Source organism: Phoenix dactylifera, chromosome 6, assembly GCF_051530095.1.
Source record: "Phoenix dactylifera cultivar Ajwa chromosome 6, Ajwa_hap1_PhDact_Kaust_v1.1, whole genome shotgun sequence".
Taxonomy (NCBI): Eukaryota; Viridiplantae; Streptophyta; class Magnoliopsida; order Arecales; family Arecaceae; genus Phoenix; species Phoenix dactylifera.
In genome coordinates, this window is record NC_143195.1 from 29310158 (window position 1) to 29334645 (window position 24488).

At 38.1% G+C, this 24488-nt stretch overlaps 2 protein-coding genes across 2 annotated transcripts; one reads left to right on the forward strand and one right to left on the reverse strand.

The window, feature by feature from the left end:
* Positions 1-188: 188 nt before the first annotated feature.
* On the reverse strand, positions 189-2774 carry SDD1 (Subtilase family protein). The gene has a single exon (XM_008811836.5). It carries the CDS (start codon positions 2603-2605, stop codon positions 290-292), a length of 2316 nt encoding a protein of 771 aa, XP_008810058.3. The 5' UTR covers positions 2606-2774; the 3' UTR covers positions 189-289.
* Positions 2775-11192: 8418 nt separating this feature from the next.
* On the forward strand, positions 11193-24329 carry LOC120107908 (S-adenosyl-L-methionine-dependent methyltransferases superfamily protein). The gene is made up of 12 exons (XM_088723586.2): positions 11193-11409; positions 11556-11617; positions 11720-11770; positions 11883-11915; positions 15815-15919; positions 16697-16804; positions 16962-17033; positions 17171-17221; positions 20186-20248; positions 20332-20456; positions 21275-21461; positions 23483-24329. Exons 1-12 carry the CDS (start codon positions 11304-11306, stop codon positions 24188-24190), a joined length of 1671 nt encoding a protein of 556 aa, XP_088579712.2. The 5' UTR covers positions 11193-11303; the 3' UTR covers positions 24191-24329.
* Positions 24330-24488: the final 159 nt, after the last annotated feature.

A 24488-nucleotide genomic window follows, 5' to 3' on the forward strand; every position in this document is an offset into this window, starting at 1 on the left:
CTTGAAATCTTTTTGCAGGCAGTATCTTTAAGTTCTTTGTCCTTATACTGACTGAATATTCAACATCCAAAAGTCAACAGGAGGCTCAAATGCAACAATAAAAAGGAATCTTATTATTATACTTGAGCTATGTGTAGTTAAATAGATGACCATAGCTCCTTACATGCTATAAAACTTGATTCAAGGACAATTCTCTTCTTTATCACTAATAAAGAAGTTTCATCCTGTTTCCTACACTTCTAAAATCATCTATGAAACAACCTCTTGAGAGTAAGAAGCTATCCTACTCCTATGCCCAAGTCACTGATATTGGGCTTCTCACCTTGTATTGGGACTTTCTGCTATGCACCCATGTCAGATGCCCTTCTGTGAATCTTGTCCCTTTCACTGTTCTTCTACCTGACTGGAACCAAACCGTATAGCTTCTCCTTTCATTTATTTCTCTGAATGTTAAGGTCTTTGGCTTCACTCTCACCCTCACTCCTTGCAGTGCAGTCACTTGTACCGAGTACATCGAATTTGGGGCGCCAACATTGGTAAGTGCCCTCTGAATCATAACTGATGTTCTCCCTTGCCTGAAAGTTACTGAGATTGAGGGGTAGTTAAGACTGAATTGTTTGTTCTGGTGCAGGACCTCACGGCAGCTGGTGTTTCTGTGAGTAATGGTAAAGATCTCCGGCCAAGTGTATCCAAGAGTACAAAGATGGGCGATGTAGTCATCTGGTTTGATGTCGTAAATCAGCCCTGGATCGACTGCTCTTGTCGGGTTGACATGCCCGGCACCGGTAGAAAAGACTCCAGCTCGCTCTTTGCCATCCATTATGGGCTTCCCGAAATGGTCTCCAATGTCGGCGGTCGTCATGATAGCCGACCGAACTGCAGCCGGGCTCCAGGATGGGTGCATTGTGTGGACAAGAGCTACGATTCCACTGACATGGGGGCATGCCATGGATGTCCCTGACAGGACACTGAAATTAGACCTCCGGCGATCTTCTTGCAGGGCCGAGGGACCAAGATTTGCAGGCCATGCTGCAATGATGTTCACCCCTGGAGCAATGATGTCTGGTTTAAGGATCGAGGGGTTTGTCAGGCTCGGCCCTCGTGACGAGAACAAGGCGACCGCCGGTGCCCTTGATCGTCGGATTCTTGTTCCTCCATAGATTAGTCGAGCCACCGGGTGCCTTGTCGAGTTGATGTAGCTCTTCAATCTTATGGACTCTTGGTAGCCTATCAATGTCGCAGGCAGAACATGGACATCAACAGAATCCTCCTCCTGGTTGATCTCGGTGTTGGCCAGGACCATGGCAGCTCCACCTGCTTCCCTCACAGCCTCGCCCTTCTCGGCTCTGCCGCTGATCCCTCGGTTGCAGACCACCATCTTCCCACCAATGCTGGATTTTGAAAGAGATCCCTTCAGACACAATTCAGCTCCATTCCTCCCACCAGTCTCGTAGACCAGCTCCAGCTGCTTGCCGCCTTTTTTCAAAAATCGGTTGCCCGGGTACATGGACTCGCCGTAGAGGATCTGACCGTCGCCCATCCGAACAAAGGCCGGGAACCTCCGGTCGAGCGTGCTTGCACCGACTGTGGTGATCCATGGGGCTTCATTGGCAACCGAGCTCGGCACAGGGCCATTGTTTCCGGCGGCGCAGATGACAGCGACGCCCTTCTCCATGGCCCTGAAGCTACCGATCGCGATGCTGTCCTCGAAGAGTGGGATTGGGAAGCCACCGAGGGAGAGGGAGAGGACATCAACTCCATCTCGGATGGCATCATCCATCCCTCCAAGGATGTCGGAGCTGTAGCACCCGTTAAACCAGCAGACCTTGTAGACGGCAATGTGGGCACCAGGGGCCATCCCTCGTGCCTCGCCGGCTCCAACGCCGAGAACACCGGCGCCAGGAACCAGTGCCCCGGCTGCAGTCGACGCCGTGTGGGTACCATGCCCATGCGCATCTCTTGGGGACATATACTCTAACAAGGACGCCGCTGCCGGCTTCTCCGGCATGTTGGCACGATGACCTTTGGAGTAGAACCGGGCGCCGATGAGCTTTCGGTTGCAGTTGGAGGAATTGAAGCTCTCTCCTTCTTGGCAGGCACCCCTCCACCGGCGAGGCACGGGTGGCATCCGGCGGTCACCGAAGCTGGGGCTCTCAGGCCAGACACCGGTGTCGAGCACTCCGATAATGGTACCCTTACCGAATCCAGACCGAGCCCAAGCTCCACCTGGTGCAAAGTTCAGCCCCAAGAACTTGTAGGAGTAGGTGGTATGCAGCTCGAGCCGGTGGTCGGGACGGACCGAGACGACACCGGGCAATGCTCGCAAGGCCGCCGCTTCATCGTCGGCGAGGCGAGCTGAGAAGCCTTCGAGCGCAGTGTGGTACGAGTAGAGGAGCCGAGAGGAAGGGTCCTCTTCCTCCAAGAGCACGGCTTTCTCCAGGAAGGAGACGTGCCAATGGAGCTTGGTTTGGAAAAGGCTACCAACCATGTCATGTGGATAGAGTTGGACAATGTAAGTTTGGAAGTTTTGAGCATGGAGAAGAGGAGCCAAGCACCAGAAGAAGCACAACGACAGCAAGAGGTCAAGGTGGTGATTGGGTGCCATGGCGGAGTAGTGCTTGTTGGGTACTTCATGCTCTCCAGCTCCAGTGGGGTGTGGGGGTATTTGAAGAGGGGATGGAGGGGTTTGAAAATGGGAGGCATTGCTGAAGGAGAGGTAAAACTCGTGAGCGTAGAGGGCTCTCCTTGTCTCACGGGGAAGGGTGAGGGAGGGGAGCCTGAGGGGAGGGAGCTGAGATGTCTCACGAGATCCTTTGGTGAGATTTATTTCTGGGCTAAACGGGAAGCCAACAGAGAGGGGGCTCGGTGGTGTTTGTCACAAGAGACTAGGATTCAGAAGTCGAACACTATGTCCATCTTTTAGTGTTTATGGATTTGGATGTGGGAGTGGGTGGGGGGACAGAACCTCCTTTTGGAGTGCAAAGGAACTGGGAAGATGAATTGAATGAGGGGAGAAAAGGCTCCCTCTTAAATGCTGCTTCCTCATTCAATGCTGCTTGAGGGGCTCCCTTGCAATTCATTTGAGCAGCTCTGCATTGGGTCTAACCTTGGCTCTATTGCAATTAATTCGAGAAGCTTTGCCTTGGGTGCAAACCTGGCAATCTCCTGATAAAGTTTTTCTTCTTTTTTCAACTAATAATATAATAAATTATAATAAATAGAAAGATTTAATGGCCAAATTTTCGTGGCACATTAGACAATAAAATTTAATGATGGCCAATACATTAATACTAACATTCATATATAACAAGCCGAATCTTATATATATATATATATATATATATATATATATATATATAAAGAGAGAGAGAGAGAGAGAGAGAGAGAGAGAGAGAGAGATAATAGATTAAAATTCTCTTAATCGGATCCACTTTTTGTGGATATTGTTGCTGGTTGTAATACTTGGTGAGGCTTAAAAAAAATAATGAGGCATGACATATGAGTAGAGGCCTATTTCAAATATTGACAGGATTTTCTCAGCAAGAGGAATGCATGTTATACTTGGTTGTAATGCACATATGGGATTAGCTAGGAATGTTCGTCTACCTCATCAGACCACTCCACAACCTCAGGTTGCTGGGTACCTGGGCAATGTAAATCTATTGCTTATGGGACTAAAATTTTATTTTATAAGAAATTCTGGGAGTATCAAAATTCTTGAAGGATGACACCAGTCAAGATTCGATCTCTCGCTTCATGCTTCCTTTTCATAGACTCTATCAAGGGATTTTGGTTTGGCACCTGGTTGCAGAACTCTAATGATGTTGTAATTTTTGATGAGTATGAGTTCCCGGTGAATGATGGACTGATGATCTTTATGGTTAATACAAAGGATGATGATGGCAATCATCTCATTCTGACATGAAGTATGTAAGTCTGCTCTGCTATTTGGTAAAGTAAAAGATCTTCTTCCACAACAAAATCAAATTTGTTGGTCATAAAGTAACAAAGATTAAGCTTGATCAAGCTTGGGACTGATCAGCTCATTCTGAAATTAATTTTGAGCTTAAGTTTCGACATGAAGCTCGGTTCGTTTATTATTTGATCAAGTTAACTAAATCTAATTTCAAATGGAGCCCAATATTAGCCTATTTCAATTGGCTTAATAATGTTGAAACCAAGTCAAAATCAATCAAAGTTTTATAAACTAACCGAGTGCTTGCTAGGATGGTATCTCCCTTGTCACTTTAGTAAAGGTTGGGTGTTCAATTCCAGTTGGAGTCAGCCTTCAAAGGCTAGGTTGGTATGGGGTAAAAAGATGGAGATTCTCGTCTCAAGAAAACTAAAGTTATTTAAATTTGAATTGAAACTTGAATTAAAGCTTAATTTAATTCTAAAAAGTTTAAGCAAGCACGTAGTCAAAATGCTGGCCTCACCTCAAATGTCTCAAACACCAGTCCTCGATTCATTTCAATGACCGAGTGCATAGGTATTTGTATGATACTTTCGAGCTTTATCGAGTCTAATAGAGTTGGTTTTCCCTCAAGCACGAAATGAAATTAAATTCAAGCTTAAGAACCAAGTGCAAGCTTGGGTGAATGTACCTAAAACCAAAGCTTGACTAGGCTTTTAATTAAATGTTCTTGAGCCAAACTCAAGCTATTTGGATCAATTGACAACCATTGTGGCATCTATGGAATTCTGGATGTACTACAATGAACATTGTTGAGAACCTATTGCACAGCATGGCATGACTCATTAACATGATTTTTTGGAAAGAGGAGTTCAAATTTGGTCTTCCCAACCTATAGGTTGGATTAAGGTTTTTCTAAAGTTAGGTTAGTCCATAACTACTTTGAGTTTGGTTTAGCCTTGAACTCATAAACTTAATTACATATCATGCAGCAAGTTTGAGCCGATCCAATTGGACCTTTATATTTTTGTAGCAATGTAGGACTTTTACAAATGACTAGTTAGAAAATATTATTTGGATTTCTTGGCCCTTATATGTACCTAAAACTTCTTTAGCACATGATTAATTTAGGACTAAACACATGCTAGCACGAGCTCTTACATACTCCCTCCTTTAAGCCCTGGTATCTTTGTCAGGTTAAGAGCCCAAATCACATCAAACCCAATCATAAATGCCAAGATTAGCCCATGATAATCCCTAAAAAGGCTCATGTTGTAATATTTCTTAGTCCACTTGGGCTATGGAATGTATCTACTTTAATATTTTTATAATGACATAGCTCTTCATCTGAATATACCAGCTGGGAAATATTATTTAGGTTCTTCAACCTTGTATAAGTATCCAAGATTTTCTTAATACATAATTAATATAAGACTAAACACGCTCTATCATGGGCCTTCACAATTTCTCTGCTAAAACCAATAGAATTCCCCCTTTTTGATTTATAATCCAAAAGATTCCCATGGTTTCAATTATGCTTTGTTCACTCTAAATTCCTTTTTTTGTTTACAACCATTGTTCTAAAACAAAGTAAAAGTCATTCCAGGTTGCTCCATACTAGTTCTTAAACTTCAACCCTTGACAAAAGAATATGAAACATGAACTAGTTGGAGAGAGGTATGAGAGGTGCCTATTGCTCCTCCATTTTTCGTATTTTTTTTATGGTACAAATAAGTAAAGTTAAAAGAAAACTATCCAAACAACTACATCAGAAGATTATAGTCTGAAGGAGAAAAGCCCAAAAGCATTTACAACCAAGTATCCTGCAAGTTCAAAAGGAAGAAGATGATCTATTTCTCACTGCACATCAACCTAAGGTAGGGGCAAATAAGTCGAGTAGCTCGCAAGCTGCTTAAAGCTCGACTCGACTCCAAGCTCAACTTGACTCAACTATTATTTTTTGAATTGAACTCAAGTAGCAAAATACTCGGCTCGAAGGCTCGTGAGCCTAATCGAACATATATTCTAATAATATTATATTTTATTTATAATATATATTATTAATTTAATATTTTAAAATATAATATTATGTTATATTTTATTTTAATTATATTTTTTAATTATGACTAAGGCTCGAAGTCGAGCTCGAACATGGGCTCAACTTTGGCACGGCTGAGATTTGAGTTGAGTCAAGTAGATCTCAGGTATTGCATTTTTTTGATCGAGTTGAGTTCGAGCTTGGATATTAAGGTTCGATCAATCTCGAGTCGAGCCTGAATATTTTACATCGCGCTGATCTTAAGCCTTTAGCGACTCAACTCGACTCGGTTTGATTGCACTCCTAGCCTGACCAATCAGCCATTCTATTCCTTTTCCTGCATATATGCGAGACTTTGAAAACCCAGCAGGCCCGTTTCAGCTGTAATATATCAGGCCACAGAGGATTCAAGTGTTTAGAGGCCTACAGCTTTTGAATCCATCGAGCCACACCTGATATGCTTTAAATTTGAAGACTGCTATCCCCGAGACCCTCCCAGGCCCCTGCAAGTTCAACAAACGGAACGGAGCAAAACGGAAGCGTCCCCCAGGGATCGTACAAGTTCTTTGCTCCTCCGTTCGGTATTTCATTTGGAAACTACTTTGGGTTAGGTTGCCTACGCAGCACTGCATCATATAGGCTTTGTTCTTGACTCTATTTAGGCTAGATATTGAGAATATTCATCATCTACTCTTTGAGTGCAGATGCAAGAATGATTTGGGAAGCGTTAAATGACAAAAAGGACTCAAACTTATCCCTTATCAATGGCAGGGACTCAAGGTGAATGGCTTACTGCATAGGATAACAATCAGCTTGCAGGTAAGATGCTGTTTCCTAATATCCTGTGGGGTATTTGGAAATATCAAAACTCCATGATTTTTCCAGCACCATATGGATACAAATCTTGTTGCTGAGATCAAAACTTTGTGAACTGATAGCTGCACTAATCCTACTATTTCAGACAAGTTTTCTTGCGGTAAGTGGATAACTTTGGATCCTCCTCCTCCTCCTCCGAATTGGATCAGAATTATTACTGATGAATCATTTGATCCTTATTCAGACCAGGCTGGGGCAGGTCCCTTGGACGACGCGATCTCTGTGTTGCAAGGTGAGCATTCCCCTTGCATGCATCCATGAGCGGCGAGCTAGTCTGCAAATTGATCGACCTTTCTATGTCTGATGGTGTAATGTTGAACTGGTTTTCTTGTAGAGTTTCTCCATTTGATGTATTCAATTGAATATGTATTTGATATTATTATTATAATATTATGTTAAATTAATAATATTATTATATTATAATAACATTATATAACTTTATTATATTTTTTATATTATATATATTAGTTATTATCTTATTCAAGTTAAAAATATTTCAATAAATAATTTATAAATTAAGAATACAACAAATAAGTAATATCATTATATTCCTCTCCTATTTTGGCCTGAGCTTCCCACCTCCTTTCTCAGCCTCTCCAAATACAAAAGCTGAGCTTTCTTGGAAGCCAAATACTGTAATATAATTTGCAATGCAACTTATTACAATGCAACCTGCGTTGCTGTACAAGGTCTCAGCTGCGTAACCCTCCAAAACGTATAAATATTTCACGGCAAGTTAGCTCGGATGGCTAACGGATGTGGGCATTTTTAGTGCTTGACGAGTCTTTCAGAAATTTTTAGTGTGTGTGTGTGTGTTAGGTGAGATCTATATTTTTTTCGAAGGAGATTCGACTATAGTGATAAAGTGGATTTGGGGTTGAAGTTGTGTTGTTGGCGGAAGGCCGCTGCTCCGCGATATCCATAGACTCTTAGAAAAATGGCTTCTATTGAGTCACACATATTTATAGAGAAGCAAATAATACTGCCGACTGGGTTGCCTCTTTCACGGCTCACCACTCTGGAGGCTTCATATGAAAGAATCATGTTGCTCCTTATTTTTTATGCTCTCTCTCTCTCTCTCTTTTTTTTTATTTTGTTATGCGCCTCCATCCGCTGTGTGTGTGAGCTGCCGTTGTACCAACTATACATGCCGGTTGACCCGACCACGGTCTGATCCGACCGGAGAGCGGTCCGGTCTACTCCGCTCCGAACCTGAGCAGAAAATAGAGGTGGGCATTGGGCCGGGCCGCCCATGGCCCGGCACGAAGCGGGTACAGTAACGGGCCATGCTAGGCACGGCATATAAAAGGGGGCCGGGCTGGATTAAGAATTTCTGGCCCACGAGCCGAGCCCGGCACGGCCCATAAGGGCCTAGGCTGGCACGATTCGTGGGCCAAGCACGGCACGGCCCGCGGGCCGGTCCGAAACGGCCCATAAGGGCCTGAACCGGCCCGGCACGGCTCGTCCCCCTTAAAATAAATGGAAATAAAATTTTTTATTTATAAATTTTTTTTAATAAATTAATAAATGTTGGGAACTAAGGATTTATTAATATAAAGCCACCTTAATGGTGGGAGGTTTGGCATGGACCCCTACCAGTTTATTAATTTAAATCAAAATGGTACATGAAGGGAGGTTTGGTCTGACCTCCAGAATACAATAAGAAAGGAGAAAAAATAGAGATGACTCACTTTCACAATTAAAAAAATAAAAATGTACAATTATAAAAAATTAAGAAATAAAAATAAATGATCAAAATCTTACTAATCATCAGTATTCACTATTCAGTAGTGTTTGTATCATCATCATCAGAGGATGTTGTATCATATCCACCTTTATCTTGAAGTCTCGCCTCAGCATCCAACCAATCTTTGAAGCAGAGAAGCATCTCAACCGTTTCGCCAGTCATCCTACTTCTCTTTTCGTCAAGAACACGCCGACCTGTACTAAAAGCGGATTCCGATGCTACTGTGGACATCGGCACAGCTAAAATATCGCGTGCAATTGCAGACATAACAGGATATTGATTTTTAACACTCTTCCACCAAGATAATACATCTAGACTCTCTATTTGATTTTCATCATATGCAGACTGAAGATCATTTCGTAAATAAAATTCTAGTTCACTACTTAAAGATGAAGAAGAAGATGAACTTGAAGCATGTGTGTGTTTTCTCTGTGCAATGAATGAAAAAATAGATGACGAACGAGAACTACTAGAAGAAGAAATAGAGCTTTGTACGGAGAATCTAGATCCACGAATATTTTCATCATATATAGCATAAATATCATAAAGAAGTTGTGTTACCTCAATTTTAGCAGGTTCAGGATCTTGAATCATATTTTCACAATATGCATCAAGTAAAATTAGTACGCCATTCAATTTAACTCTTGGATCAAATACAGCAGCTAAGTTGTGCATAGGACATATCTTGTCCCAATACTCATTCCATTTAGATTCCATTTGTTCAATAATAGGCATTAAAACATCATCATATCTATGTTCTGCAAATTTTTGACTAATCATATATGCTTGTTGTAAAAATGAACATGAAGTTGGATAATAAATACCAGAAAGAACATTAGTAGCATTATAAAAACTAACCAAAAAATCTTCCAAAATTTTTCCTTTATTCCAATCAATTTCAGTCAATGTAAAGCCTAATCCACGATCATTAATATATGCACTTAATAAGTTTTTATATGGGTATGCATCATGTATCATGCTATATGTTGAGTTCCAACGAGTAATTACATCAAGTTTAAATTTTTTAAAATGTTTACCATGATTTATACATAGTTCCTTAAATTCTTGAAGTCTTGATCTTGAAGCATGAATAAAAGAAACTGCATTTCTAATTTTTGAAATGACATCTTGAATCATGCCCATGCCAGCTTGAACAGAAAGATTTAAGATATGACATGCACATCTAATATGCAATAAATTTCCATTTAACATGGGATGCAATGAGTTCTTTAATAATGTAACAGCAGAATTATTATTAGATGCATTATCAAAAGTGATAGACATAATTTTATCATTAATATTATATGAACATGCAGTTTGATAAATGACATTTGAAATTTGTTGCCCAGAATGTGGAAAATCAAAAGCACGAAAAGCAAGAATACGTTTATTTAATTGCCAATCATTATCAATATAATGAGCAGTAATAGCAATAAAACAATTACTACCTATAGATGCTGACCAAATATCAGAAGTTAATGAAACTTTTACATTTAAATTAGAGAGTGTTTCAATTAAACTTTGTCTCATTGCTAAAAAGTTAGTCATAGCTACTCTTCTAAATGTACGCCTACTAGTTCTTTTGTAAGCAGGTTGTAGATTTAATTGAATATATTCTTCAAAATTAAAAGATTCACATAAACTAAAAGGTAATTCATCCTTAACTATCCATTTTACAAGTGATTTTCTTTGATTTTCATGATTATATGTAAAATTACCTACAAGTGATCCCCTTTGTATATTAAGGGTACTTTGAAGACGAGAATCATGCATCCTATGACTCTCTAGATGTCTTTTTAAATGGTCTGTTCCCCCACTACTACTACAACTATAAAGTTTGGCACATTTTTTACATTTTGCTTTCCAGACTCCATCAACCATAATTCTATCAAATTCATTGCATACAGCACTAGTCCTCTTACGAGAAGAGGTTTGATCTTCACTCGGTTCACTGGTTCTAGAGGAACTAGGAACATGGGGTTGGGGATTAGTTTCTTCTCCCTCAGAAACAGGAGGAATGCCAAAATGACTTTCATCATAAGATGACATATCTAAATTGATGAATGCAAAAAATAAAAACTAACCACAAGGAGGAATTGAGTAGATGATCAGAGGTAGAGCCAAGATTTGTGAGCTTCCTCTTGTGCTCTCAATAAGGAGTGACCTTCTCTTTCTCTTGTACTTCTAACTTCTCAACAATAACCTCCTCTTGTGTAGCACTTGAACACTTGCTAAATGCAAACTAAAAATTAAATTGCTAGAAGCCTAGAGCACTTGCTAAATATTGCTAAAAGAGAGAAATAGTAGTAGTAGAGAAGGAGAGAAGAGTTGGTTTGGTGTGGTAAGAATGAGGGAGGAAAGGGGTATTTATAGGACTTCAATTCCCCCCCCCAAAATACCCCTCGAATTAGCCGTTTTATGGCTGTTGGGAGGGGCAAAATGGGTAAAAAGTCACAAATAGCCGTTATAGGCCAAAAAATAGCCGTTATGGGCCCATAACGGCTTTTTTTTTGGACAGACGAGCCGCACCGGGCTTAGCCTTTAGGTTAAGCGGGCCGTGCCAGGCACGGCCCGTTTGGTAACAGACCGGGCCAGGCACAGCCCGTTTGGTCTGTGGCCCGGGTGCCCGATGCCCATCTCTAGCAGGAAACCTAGAAACATGGTTTGGAAGCCGTTCCGAGGTAACGAGGCAAGGAAGGAACAGCCAGAGAGGAGCGGTGGTTGCGTCGATGGCCGAGGCGGCGACCGGGGATGCGGCGGAGACGGCGAAGAAGATTCAGATATACTCGTCGTCTTCCTCCTCCTCGGCGAGACAAGTAACTTCCTTCTGGAAAGGTAGGGAGCAAATACACGTAAAAGTCTCACGTTTTCTTTCGCCGTATCTTCTCTTTGAGTCCTTCGTCTTTGAAAAATTGTTCTTTTTGAATGCTTCTTAACGGAGGCCTTTGTTTTCTTCTTTTTCTTGAATTTTTTCCGTGCAGAGAAGTATGAGAGGGATGCTAAGAAATACTGGGATATCTTCTATAAGCGTCACCAAGATAGGGTATTCTTTTTTCTTATTTTCTTTGAATTTTCATTGTTTTATATGTTTATTTCTTGTTTAATCCATTAAAGTTGTTATCTTTGATATGTTTTGGTGGGATAGTTCTTTAAGGACCGGCACTACTTGGATAAGGAATGGGGACAGTACTTCCAGGTTAAAATATTTCTCTTTTTCCTTTCTAAAATATTTTGTAGTTATTTTGTGTTTTCGATTTGGAATCTGAGATATCCTTTTGGTGTTTTTCTCTTGATCGCTATTTTTCTAGGCTCCGGCGGGGGAAAAGCTTGTTGTTTTGGAGGTAACCAACACACCTATTCTTAACTGCTGTTAAAGATTTTATGAATTTTGCACCAGATAACATATTCATATATTCCACATTACACTGGTTTTTCTATTTTATGTTATTTTAGGACAGTTTTGTGGATCCACTTATGAGTGCAAATATGTGTCTTGCTTTCTATTTACAAATTTTCTGGGAGATCTGATCCTGAGTTGGGCAATTATTGTGCTTGGGGAGCAATTATTTATCAGTTAAACATCTTTACACTCATCAATCTATAAGTTTCGTGATTTTTCTTTTTTTATTGAGACATAGATCTCGGTTGTTGAACTAGTGTCTGAGGCATGGAAAAATATGGCACATGCTCACATGATGAACTTTATTTTGTTTTCTTCTCTTAGTAGGTTAGTTGAAGCTTAGTTACTCAAAAATCCTATAAGATTCCGTTGAACCTGAATAAAGGGTCAAACTTCTATGGAACTCACTTGAATTCCTAACCAACTTTTAAATGCTTATTCCTAACATTAGGCTTATTTTTCCATATTAATTTCACCTCATAATTTTGAATTTAGTAGTTGAATTCGTGAAAAATTTTGTGCCTAGATAAAAGATATGGCAACCGGAATTACAGAGTATTGTTGCCTTAAATTGTGTCAAATTTTAAGATCATCACTTGCTTCCCGTCCCTTGTTGAATTACATGCAGTATTCCTTCTTGGATTAGTGTGCTTTCTTGGTCAGGGATCTTAGTGTGCTTTCTTTGATAAGGATCTTTGCTACGTCAGATCTGGCTGAGGGTTAGGTACATGACTACTATGAATCGTAGCTCTTGGCAACAGTTTGGTTTCTCAGCAATAAAGTTCAGGGAGCTCGATGAATGCTACAGATGTGATACTGCAAAGGTTAAAACACTAAAGGTTAACTTGTTGGCCGTCACCATAAATTATTTTTTGGTTTCTACATTATGAATTAATTCCTTGGCTTGTTGTGGAATGGTTTGGAATTGGGACCTCCATAGCTGGCCCAAGAGGACCTATGACTATCTACAATTTTTTTGAGAAGAGGAAACATGATTGATGATTCTTATGTGTATCTTTTTTTTGTGGAAGAAGAATATGTAATGTTTCCTGAAGTGGATTGATTTTAAAGAGAAAGTAGGTAATTTGGAAAAAACAGAAGTAAAGAAATTTCAAATATCCTCATTTAGAGGGCATTGAACTGTCTTTCGTGTCTCCCATTCTTGTCTGGTGATTACCATGTGGGTCATCTAAGAGAGTCTTGCTTTGTGCCAAAAAAATTAATTACCTGGAAACGTGGATGCATATCCTGTCATGTACTGCTATGACATACAAGTTGTAAGTTCATGCATTACCTCAAAAAAAAAAGCTCTTAGCGTTCACAAATGTTGGTCTCTCCCACATCATTATGAGGTCGCTTCAACAATTAGCATTATATTAAGTGCATATTGGGTTTTTATATCAAATATGCAAACCTAACTAGCTATAAGCCAGGTGTGTAGGTCATGTCCTGAAATTAGTCCAATCCTGTGCAAACTAAGGTCTGCATAAACTTGACTATCCCATGTTTCTACAAAACAGGTATGGTACTTTTTATTGGAACCTATGTTGCGGTGCAAACTGTTGGAAGCTACAGAAGTTGCGTCAGTATTTCCTAAATTGGGAGAAGTAGAAGGCTGGCTGATGGAATTTACCTCATCATAGGTTGTTCATCATGGTGAATAAATCATCTAGGTCCCTGAAAAACTTGTTCCACTGTCTCATTTGGTTCCAATTGTTGCTGCATTCCTCCAACAAACTCATTAACATGCTCTAAATTATTCTCATGTCGTTGAAGTCACTAACCATCTCTGAATCAGACATTTTTCCTTTGATTTTTCATTGAACTGAAGCCTCAGGTTTAGAATCTCAGACAGGTGGTGGCTACTAGTTGAGATTAATGGCTGATTATCTTTCTCAAACCTGATCTGTTGAAATTATTGGCAAAATAAAAGAAAGAAGAAATAAAATAGGAAGAGAGGGGCGAAGAGGAAGAAAAGAAAGAGACTTCGAGAAGCAGAATAGCAGGGTCCCTTATAATTTACATTTTGTTCCAAGATTACCAAAAATAAACCCCACTACAGCCAGTCTTCTGCCTTTGCTAGTGGAGTAGCTGGCCACTAATACCTACCAATTGAGTCCCACTAGGCATCTTACATATGGAATTAAGAGTATAACTACAGTTCCAACTTTGCTCGGATCTGTAAAATAAATAGGGAATACTGTTACTTATTTGATCAGCCAGGTTATTATACTTCCTAGTTCCTACTCAAATCCAGATTCTAAATCTGGTTTTGCTACCAACTAAAAGCTGAATCTTAGAGCTTAAGGTTGTGCTTGGCATCGCTTAACAAAAGCACTTCTGTGACTTTTGAAGTAAAAAGTTCTCTTCTCGAGAAAAGAATTAAATAAATATATGTTTGGTCATGCTCAATAAAAGGTGCTTCTCAGAAAGTAAAAATTGGAAAGCTGCTTTTAGGAGAAGCTAGAGAAAACTAGCTTCTTTGGTTACACTTAAATGAAGCATCTGGTTTGTTTCCATAGACACAATGAGTATGCTCTAATTAAGAGTAGAATATTGGAGGAGCACATGTATTAGGTAAACTTGAATTTTATTGATCCATGACTGATTCAATCCAAATCAAACATATAGTTTTAAGGTCATCTTGAAGTTCTTAATTGAAACTGAAATCTCAATAAACTTGATTTACTTTTACGCAAGTCACATTTAAAATGATTAAAACTAAATATATTTTTTTAAGAAAAAAAGGTTTTAAGTTGTGTTTCCAAATACCAAACAAGTGAAAAAATGCTTCTCTTTAAAGTACTTTAACTGAAGTGATTCACAAAAGGCCCTTCTTGGAAAAGCATAAGCGTTACTAATAGTACTAAACATGTCCCAAGTAAGGGTCTGTGAGGTTCCTTTAGATTTAAGTGGTGACTCGCTAGGACTATTTACAGCCTAGGTTTTAGATACTAGTGAGACAGCAGGGCGTCCTACCATCCCGAGTGTCAAGACGGGATGAGTTGAGAAATGGATCAAGACACGACGAGTAAGGAAATCAATCATGATGGGACGAGTCGGAAAATGAATCGGGATGGGACAAGACATCCACCATCCCAAATGATGGGACATGGGACATCCTATTCCACAAAAAGACCGAGATGGCCCCATCCCACAGTATTCAAAACCTTGTTTATAACCTTGTGGCTGCTCATATGAGGCAACTGTTGGCTGTCCCAACTTAAGTAATAATCCAGTTGGAACTTTTTCAGAAAAGGGACATGATTTAGTCCTAGAATTCCTACACATTTGAATTGTTGGAGCATAATGAGATATCTGTTGATGGTGAACTTTTAAATTGCTTGGATTAGCTGCAAAATTTGGGGAAAAGTGAAAGATTTCTTGGTGGATAGTGATAGTTACATCATTTTCATGGCCTTTCGAGCAGCAAACGTACTGTTGTGAAACTTCAAAATATCACTAATGTTTACATGCTGTTGGTCAACTGCAACTGAAGTAATATTACCCACACATGAGGCTTCGATGCTTAGCAATAATATTATCTCAACACCTTGTACAGAATTGTCTTAAGAAATTTGTTACTCTTGATCATATTGTATTTTCTTAGACTGGTGCATAAATTGTAAGAATGTGGAGGAGACACTGGATTACTTGTATTTGCATTTTACATTCAAAATCAATTTTTTAGGTCTTGATTACAACCCTAATGTGAGCATTGTTGCTTGATTTTGTATTTTTAATAAAATTCCCTTCTCACATACAATATTCTCTGGTGTAGGCAGATTATTATATTAACGCTTTTCTTTAATCTGTTCAGTACTTTTTGTTGGCTTGCAGGTTGGCTGTGGAGCTGGAAACACAGTTTTTCCTTTACTTTCCACATACCATGATATTTTTGTTTATGCATGTGATTTTTCACCACGTGCCATTGACTTGATAAAGGTTTGGTTTCTTCTTGGCATACCTTTCTTGTTTACAGAATATCATACCTCTATATTTGTTATGTTTAATGGAAGTATCAAAGAAAAGATTGATTCAGTGATGTCATGGTTAGGTTATGCCTTCGACCTTCCCAACACCATCTTTTAACAAAAGAAGGAAAGGGGAAGGGAGCTCGGTTCCGAACCGGGTCGACTCGGTGCGAACCGTCGAACGGAACCAGCTGGTTCGGAACGGTTTTGGCTGGTTCTGGCCTTCTCCTGCCGGTTTGGGGCTAGAACCGCTTTTAATGGACAAACCGACCGGTTCCCTACCAGGTTGGCTCGGTACGGGCCGAACTGGGCGGTTCGGTCCAGTTCAGCCTACCTTGAATCCAACTTTAAATAGGTCTCTAGAACCCATTCTAAAAATTATCTAAATAAAAGTTTTGAAAATACAATAAAATTTAAGGTGACTGATTTTTATTTGCCATCAACTAGTCTATAATATTTGCCCATCAAAGATGTCCAACAATGATGTCTATAAACAGAATGACCTTGTTGAAAAGCTTCTTAATTCAAAATGAAGTCACCTCACACCCTAGCACTCATAATACTAGGAACTTGTGTAACTTTTTTAAGGGATCTTATTTAAACTTGCAGCTTGGCACACATATAACTAACAACCTCTGCAAATTGTTCAGGGATTTTACTTAGTTTCTACTATTGTAAATTTATATGAAGATATTATTGTTTGTTTTCATGCAATTATCTTTCTCTTAATTTAGAAATTACATGGCAGGGACACAAAGACTTCACGGCTGACAAGATCAATGCTTTTGTTTGTGATCTCACTGTAAACAACCTCAGTGAAATAATACAGCCTTCATCTGTTGACATTGTAACCATGGTAACAGGATATATGCTCTATTCTTCTGTTGAAGTCACTATAAATAGTTTTATTCTTCTGTGTCCTCTATCTGGCATCTTTGTGCCAATGTGTTAGGACACAATTTACTTGTTCTTAGAGATATTATTACATAGCCAACAACTGACATAATAAGTAGGTTTTTGTGTTGTCTGCAGTAGCTCCAGAAAAGATGCCTTTATTTTTGCAGAATATCAGAAATGTTCTTAAAGTAAGTTATTTTTATTTTTAGTTGCGTAGAATCTTATATTAAGTTGCTTGCTTCAAATGTTTTAGATTCATATTTCTTAAGTATTGTTTTATATATCTATGGGTACTGTGATTTTTCCTGCTGAGTACTTCTTTCAGCCAAATGGTCGTGTGCTTTTCCGAGATTATGCCATTGGCGACCTTGCCCAGGTTTGTTTGTAATTTTATTTCTTATTACTGATTACTAAGATTTCTTTCATGATGAGTTGATGACTGGTAACTAGTGTCTCTGCAATAATATTCTGGTATAAAATCTACTCAGTCAATCATCTATGAACTGGTTAATCCTTAAATTTGGATCTAAGTTTATTGTTGATATGTTGGAAATATTGTCCCAATGTGGAGAGCAATGAAAGTGGTAATGCTGTTTTTAGCAATATTCCTTTTATTTCGTTATGTTGCCCATCTATTTTATACTGTAAATTGTGATATAAATTAGGTTATTGTAAATAGTCTGGAAATCCAGTGAAGTAATAGTGAACCATAATGCCCATAACCATATCCAAAGCTATCAAGCCTTGTCCCAACTATTTTGGTTGGTTTTATCGGTCCTTGTTTATCAGTAATTGCTACTAATGGCACCTTAGGTGTTAACATGAGCTTTTTTCAAATTCTTCTTCACAATGTTTTCTCTTTCTTTTCTATATCCTATAACAGAAATTCACTTCCCATAGTTGGGCTTCCGGAAATTTTTGTATAAAATGTCAACCAGCTCTCAAACCATAATAGCTTTTATTAAATCTTAAGTGCAACTCAAATCAAATCTAGGCCCATGATTAACTAGGTTTGGACTCTTTATTAGTTCCAACAGTGCACTCTTAGTTGTCTGTACTTTCCCTTTATGTAGTCCTACGTGATGTCTCTTAGTTTTTCTCAATTGGTGGGCAGGACTTTAAACAATTGACAAAAAGGAAAAAAAGGAAAATATTGTTTCTCATTATTGGATGGAGATGAGAACAGTTATCCCATACTAACAAGCAGTAAAGCAAAATCCCAATCTGGGCACAGACCACTTAGTAAAGGAAAAGATGCATAAATATTTTACTCTTCTTGTTCTTCGCTTAGAGAATTATGCTATTTACTATGAAGAACATGTTTGATTATGGGGTCTAAACTCTCCAGGTTAATTTTTTTATTATGTGTCCTTTAATTCTCTTTGAGAGGAGTAAGAGAATTGAAGTGTATGGAGAATCCAGGTGATAAAACTAACATTTCTTGCTGTTCTAGTGGAGAATTATCATATCTACTATGATGAACATGCGTCATTGTGGGGTCTAAAACTCTTCAGGTTAAATCTTCTATGAGGTATCCTTTAATTAGAGCTGACCTCCGCTACGATATCCACATAAAATCCTTAATACCATAACTCGCATAAGTATTAACCATACCAAAGGGACCAATCATCTTGTCATCAATTGTTATATGGTGAGGAACTAATGGTTTTATTTTAATATGTAGTTTGTTTGCAGTGGGTTTTCCATATGATGTTTGGTGAAGGCATCAAGTTAAACAGTATCAGAAACATTAGTGGATTTGGTTGTCTATATTATGCAGCATCTGGGATGAATAAGATAGATCATTGTGTATTGACAAGGCAGGCTGATTGGAGCAATCATTGAAAGATATCAAATATCATGCATTTCTTTCTCTTAAAAATAAAGAAAATTCTACATCACTTGTCTGAACAAGATTGAAGTATCTGTGCAACTTCCAGTTTGAGGTTTCTGCCTGCAAAATATTGTGATTAACTTGCTAGCCAGTAATTTTTATTATAGACTTGGTGCATTTGGAAACAAGGTGAAGTTGATATTAGATTGATTGAAACTGGAAAGCGTGATTCTTGTATATAATGCTGACATTGAACTTTGAATGAACCTTGTTAGTGTAGAATATGAGGCCCATACCCTTATAGAGAGCACTTGACTTGCAAAATGAGCTGATAGTGCAGATCATGGTCCAAATATTGATGTACGGGGGCATACCAACTAGGAGTTGGTACATGGTGTACAGTATTGAGGATCATATTGACAAAGGATGTCGATGGTTATGCATAAATACGGCTGTTACACACTTGCTAAGTGCTATGGCATTTTGCTTTTTTTTTTTTGACATTTTTCTGTGAAGGTTTTGAGGTTCAATCCAAAACCTCAAAAATCATTGATTTTGGTCTCAGATCCATCCTTTAATGCATGAATCTGAGAATCAAACAAGATTTTATCCTCATTTGACAAAAGCTCCCCTTGCTTTTTTTAATTGAACAAATAATACCACTCATATTTTTGAAGAAACAAGAAAAAGGGAGGAGTAGGAGAAGATTCACCTACAAAGGTTGATTTTCTAGCCCCTAAAATCATAAGCCAAGCTTTGGTCTCGCAAGCAAATCTTGCTTGGCAGTCTTACCTTATCCTTCACTCTGTTCCCGCCTTCAAATTGTGAAGAATCTTTGTGAAAGGAATTATTTTAGTCATACCAAGGAGTGTTAGGAGGCACCGCTCTGTTTGGGGCGATTTTATGCTTGGTTCAGGGTGAATCTGAACTTGATTTGCCCTGAACTGTTCAATATGGGGTCAGTTCGAGTTGGCTGGTTGTGGTTTGATACATACTATGTCAACCATGTTCTGAACCTTGGTGTAAAGCACATTGATGAGGTTTCTTGATGAAAAGGTAATCTTGGAGAGTTGCATCTTAATTTGATGTGATTATTCCCATCTAACAAGATGGCAGAATCAATTTTGGTCATGTTTATCAAGCTGAAAATGGGACAACAGATAGTTTTTGCTCTTTACAATTTTGATTTACAAGTAGCTGGACTTACAGCTTAGATGACCTTTCTTGGACATTACGTGTGCAAAGAGTCTTCTCTTAATTTAACTGTAATTTTGTTCTCATCATAAAGCTATAGTTATAAAGCTGAAGGAACTATCAAGGATTTTATATAAGTGAAGCATTTGTATCCGAACTATATTACATGTCCTCTCATACTCTTTAATACCAAATGTCTGTAAAAGCTGCAAGATTTCAATTTTCATATATTTTATTATTTCATTTTCTTATATAATCTAGAGATTTTGTTTCTCTTATGAATAACTATTTAATCATGATAACCATTTACAGGAAAGATTGATTTGCAAGGAGCAACAGATCAGTGAGAATTTTTATGTCAGAGGTGATGGTACTGTAAGTCATTGATGACCTTGGTCATAGTTTTTATATGTAATTTGGTAATTGGTTCATGTTTCTTACTGATTTTTCTGGTGCAGCGTGCATATTACTTTTCAAAGGAGTTTTTGACAAATATGTTTACACAAAATGGTTTTGATGTTGAGGAAGTTGGCATCTGCAACAAAAAAGTGGAGAATCGGTCACTAGAACTGGTGATGAATAGGTAATTTTTCCCCATCTTTGTAGTTAGTTCCATGTGATAAATTATAGTTTATGCTGTGTGTGTATGGATGATATAAAAGAAATTTAGCTCTATGTTTTCTTACGGGTAGAATAAATCTTGAAGATGACTTAAAAATATGTTAACAGTTGCCGTTATATACATAAGTTTAGACATAATCAACCATCATCCCAGCTGTAGCTCATAGTGTTGTTTGTATTGGAGCTTGGGAGAGAATCAATGGTTATCTTCCATATATGATTAGCAGGTCAATTCATGTGACAAGTATAACCAACTGTGCATTATTAACCTTGCTACCAAGTTTCCATAACATAGCACGAATTATAATGCTTCATATCTCAAAGCTTCGTTTCATCAATTTCTAGGAAATTTAGCACCTTTGAATATATGCTGGCATAGTTAAATGCAATAGAGCTGCACAGCATGATCCACGGACAGTCACAGAAACTGAATTGTTGAAAACAATTTTTTGTTTCTGTATGTAGCCCTGTGTTTAATTATTTCTATTTTGGTTTGCCATTGACCATGGTTATCATGCAGGACATGTTCCATCTTTATGGAATGTGTTGTCCATAGGTTATTGTTGATTATATATTTTACTATTAATATCTGGATAATGAAATATCAAATCTACATCAAAATGTTATTGTATGTTAACCAAAACATATCTGTGCTGTTGATTTATATATTTAACTATTTGTTCTATCAACATCTCTCCATGCAAAATTCACCTTTTCCAGTTAGAAGGAATAATCATCTAGTTACAAAATGATTTTTATACTGTTTTTTTTAAATTCCAGGTGTTGGATTCAAGCTGTTTTCCCCCCCACCGCTTTTAGTTCTCAGAGATCAGCTAGAAGTCTTGATGTTGTAGATCATGAAAGGAATAGGCATACTGGTAATTATCTGAAGGATCAAGATGATATTGAAATTGACCTGTCTGAGAGTATCACAACCATGTTTGGTATATCACCAACTATTGATGAGGTAACTCATTCCATTTGATGGAAATTTTTTCCCCAAAAATATATTCATCTTTAGCAACCACGTAATTGTGTTTATTGAGCTAGTTTGCTATTTTTCAACAAAAAGTTTATTTTTTTAATTATATGTAGCATAGTGCATAGATTAATTAATGATGATGGTTGTTCTGATATCATGTGTTGATTTCATAATGTCTTCCACAATGTTCATGTTGTCTGCATAGGTTCATCTATCATTTTATATGTTGTAATAATCTTGTTCCATAATTTATGAGTTCTTAACATGGTTCGCAGTACCGGCTCGAACCGGCTGTACGGGGCGTACAATACCAGTTTGGTACCGGTATCTGGTATGGATGGCATACCGATACTTGATATGCCAAAAAAAACTCTGTACCATACCATACCGACACAGTACTAGTGTGGCATCGGTACAGGGTCCGAACTTTGGTTCCTAACATGTAGACATACTTATAAACAAGTGAAGTAAAATTTTGTGAAAAATATTAACTATATATTGAAGTGTACTGTGACATTGTTAGATTGTTCATTGCACTAGAAGTTGGCATGTTGAGGCAACATCTTTTTATGATTCACATTATACATGGTCATTCGTTAGCACCTGACTAAAAAATAATGATGCCATGTAGCCTTAGTAATTCACCATGGAATCTTTCACATTCTATTATGACATAGCATATATAATGGTTCTCCAATTGTTAATCAGGTTCTTATGTAGCTGGGATTATATGATTTAGATATGCAATAGTGAGCTAGAATATGTGCCAAATTGTGATATGGTACTTACATTAATGCAACTGATGGGTATACATATTCCCATCATCCATGGATGGTGCAGCATGATGTACCTCTATGGTTGAAAGTTAAAATTAACATGAATGATTGAATCTAACATGACATCTACTACATATATTGCAAGTATCTTAGCTGGCATATGGACTAGGTATTGGAGCATGAGGTTGTTACCTGGCCTCTAAACTACAGTCTTTTTCAGTAAGACAACTGCACTCTCTTTTGTGCGCGCTTGTGAGAGAGAGGAATACATTAACCAAGAATATGTGAGAATATGATTGTACTATGTATGATCAAACACCCAAAATGTGGATGGGATTTCATGCTGTGGCCATAAGGTCACTTGTACCTGGGGCAGCAGATTCAATTAACCGAGATTCAGAAGCTGAAATTTCACCTCTCCCATCAATAAGTTTAGCCAGAGCATTTATAACACGACCCAAGTGACCTCCCTTTTTATATCACCCTCTTCTTTCTTTCTTCATGTTTAAAGGCTTGCGAGGGAAGTACATCAACCAAATGTAGGAGGGTATTTACCTTTATATAACGCCTCAGCCTGTTTGGTTGTTTGTGCATGCCTCTGATAAATTTACTCCTTGAAATGTTCTCTCTGTGTCTCATATAAATGCTGGGAACATGTAATGCGTCCAATCTTGAATTTTTCATTTTTTAGCAATTTTCTGTGCGAAGTATTTATTCTAATCAGAATTATCTTTGGATACATGTATTTGTTTTCTTTTGATGAATGTTTAAGCTGGTGATGATTGGAGCAAAAAGAAAAATTATTATGTTAGTTATGTTTAGTAACGATGCTGTATTATGGCCTAAAAAAATCTAAACCTTCACAAATTAGTTTCTTGATGGGGAGAGAGCATAGCAAATACTGATGGGGAAAATAAAATTAGGGATTTATATAGTTTTTTCATTCTTCTTTTTTTTTTCTTTTATTGGTTTTTATTTTTTTGTCAAATCATATAATTTTCTTCCTTCAACCCATTGTAAGCTTGTTTTTGGTGCCTTTGCATTGACTCGACTTTTATGTTTTTTAAAGGAAACTAAATTGTCTATTAAAGCTTTTCCTTCCTACATACCCGTCAACTGGTTACTTGTTTTCTCTTGTCATCTAGTAAAATCTCTCATAACTTCATTCAAATGATGTGACATAGCCCTTTTTGTTTTGATGTTGTAACACCAAGACCCTTATATGTATAGGAAATCAAGATCAAAGTTAATGATTACAACTTCAGAATAAAAGCACTTGCCAAAGAATATCAGCACACTTGCAAATCAACAGGCCTTATGTTATGGGAATCTGCTCGTCTCATGTGTGATGTACTAGCAGAAAACCCTTCAATTGTATCTGGGAAAAGGGTGTTGGAGTTAGGTTGTGGCTCTGCTGGTATTTGCTCAATGATAGCTATCCAGTTTGCTAAACTCATGGTCTCAACAGATGGAGATACAGAAACACTTAATCTTTTGAGACAGAATATCATCTCAAATGTGAAGCCAGATTTGATGAACAGAGTGATTGTTACAAAGTTGACATGGGGAAATAAGGAGGATGTGAAGGCCGTTAAAGATCTTTGTAGCCCCGAAGGAGGTTTTGAAGTCATCATAGGCACAGATGTAACTTACAACCATGATGCTATTGCTTCTCTGTTTGAGACTGCAAGGGAGCTGATTTGTGACAAAGACAGTGGGGATTCAAAGCCAGCTCTTATTCTCTGCCATATTCAAAGGAGGGTAGATGAAGGCTCGATAATCGCAACTGCATCGCAATTTGGATTTTGGATTGTGGATAAGTGGGTTAATGCAGTGTATCCAGGTAATGGCATGATCGGTTCTTGGTTTGGTGAAGATATTAAATATAAAACCACTTTTCAGAATGCGCCGCTAACTATTTTGTATTTTAATATCTGATTAACTATTTGTTGGCTGGTATTGTGTAATTATAAGTTATTGGTGGTAACATTTAGTATAAAACTGCTTTTCAAAGTGTACCACAAACTATATTGTATTTTAATATATGGTATGCTATGTGTTGATTGGTATTGAATAATTATGTGTTATTGATGGTAACATGTACAACTAGATAATTCATTCTTTTTCCTTTCCTTACTATGTACACTCTTAAAGTTTCATTCATTAAAAAGTTTAACACAGTCAACTCCATTTTTTCCCACATTTTTTCTTTATTGCTTTCTTCTAAGACTATTTA

Bases quoted from the DNA above. Each gene is read 5' to 3' on its own strand.
- SDD1 (XM_008811836.5), bottom strand. From the start codon at position 2,605: ATGGCACCCAATCACCACCTTGACCTCTTGCTGTCGTTGTGCTTCTTC.
- LOC120107908 (XM_088723586.2), top strand. From the start codon at position 11,304: ATGGCCGAGGCGGCGACCGGGGATGCGGCGGAGACGGCGAAGAAGATT. The intron at 11,618-11,719 runs GTATTCTTTTTT...TTGGTGGGATAG, and splicing joins ATAAGCGTCACCAAGATAGG to TTCTTTAAGGACCGGCACTA. The intron at 20,457-21,274 runs GTAATTTTTCCC...TTTAAATTCCAG, and splicing joins CTAGAACTGGTGATGAATAG to GTGTTGGATTCAAGCTGTTT.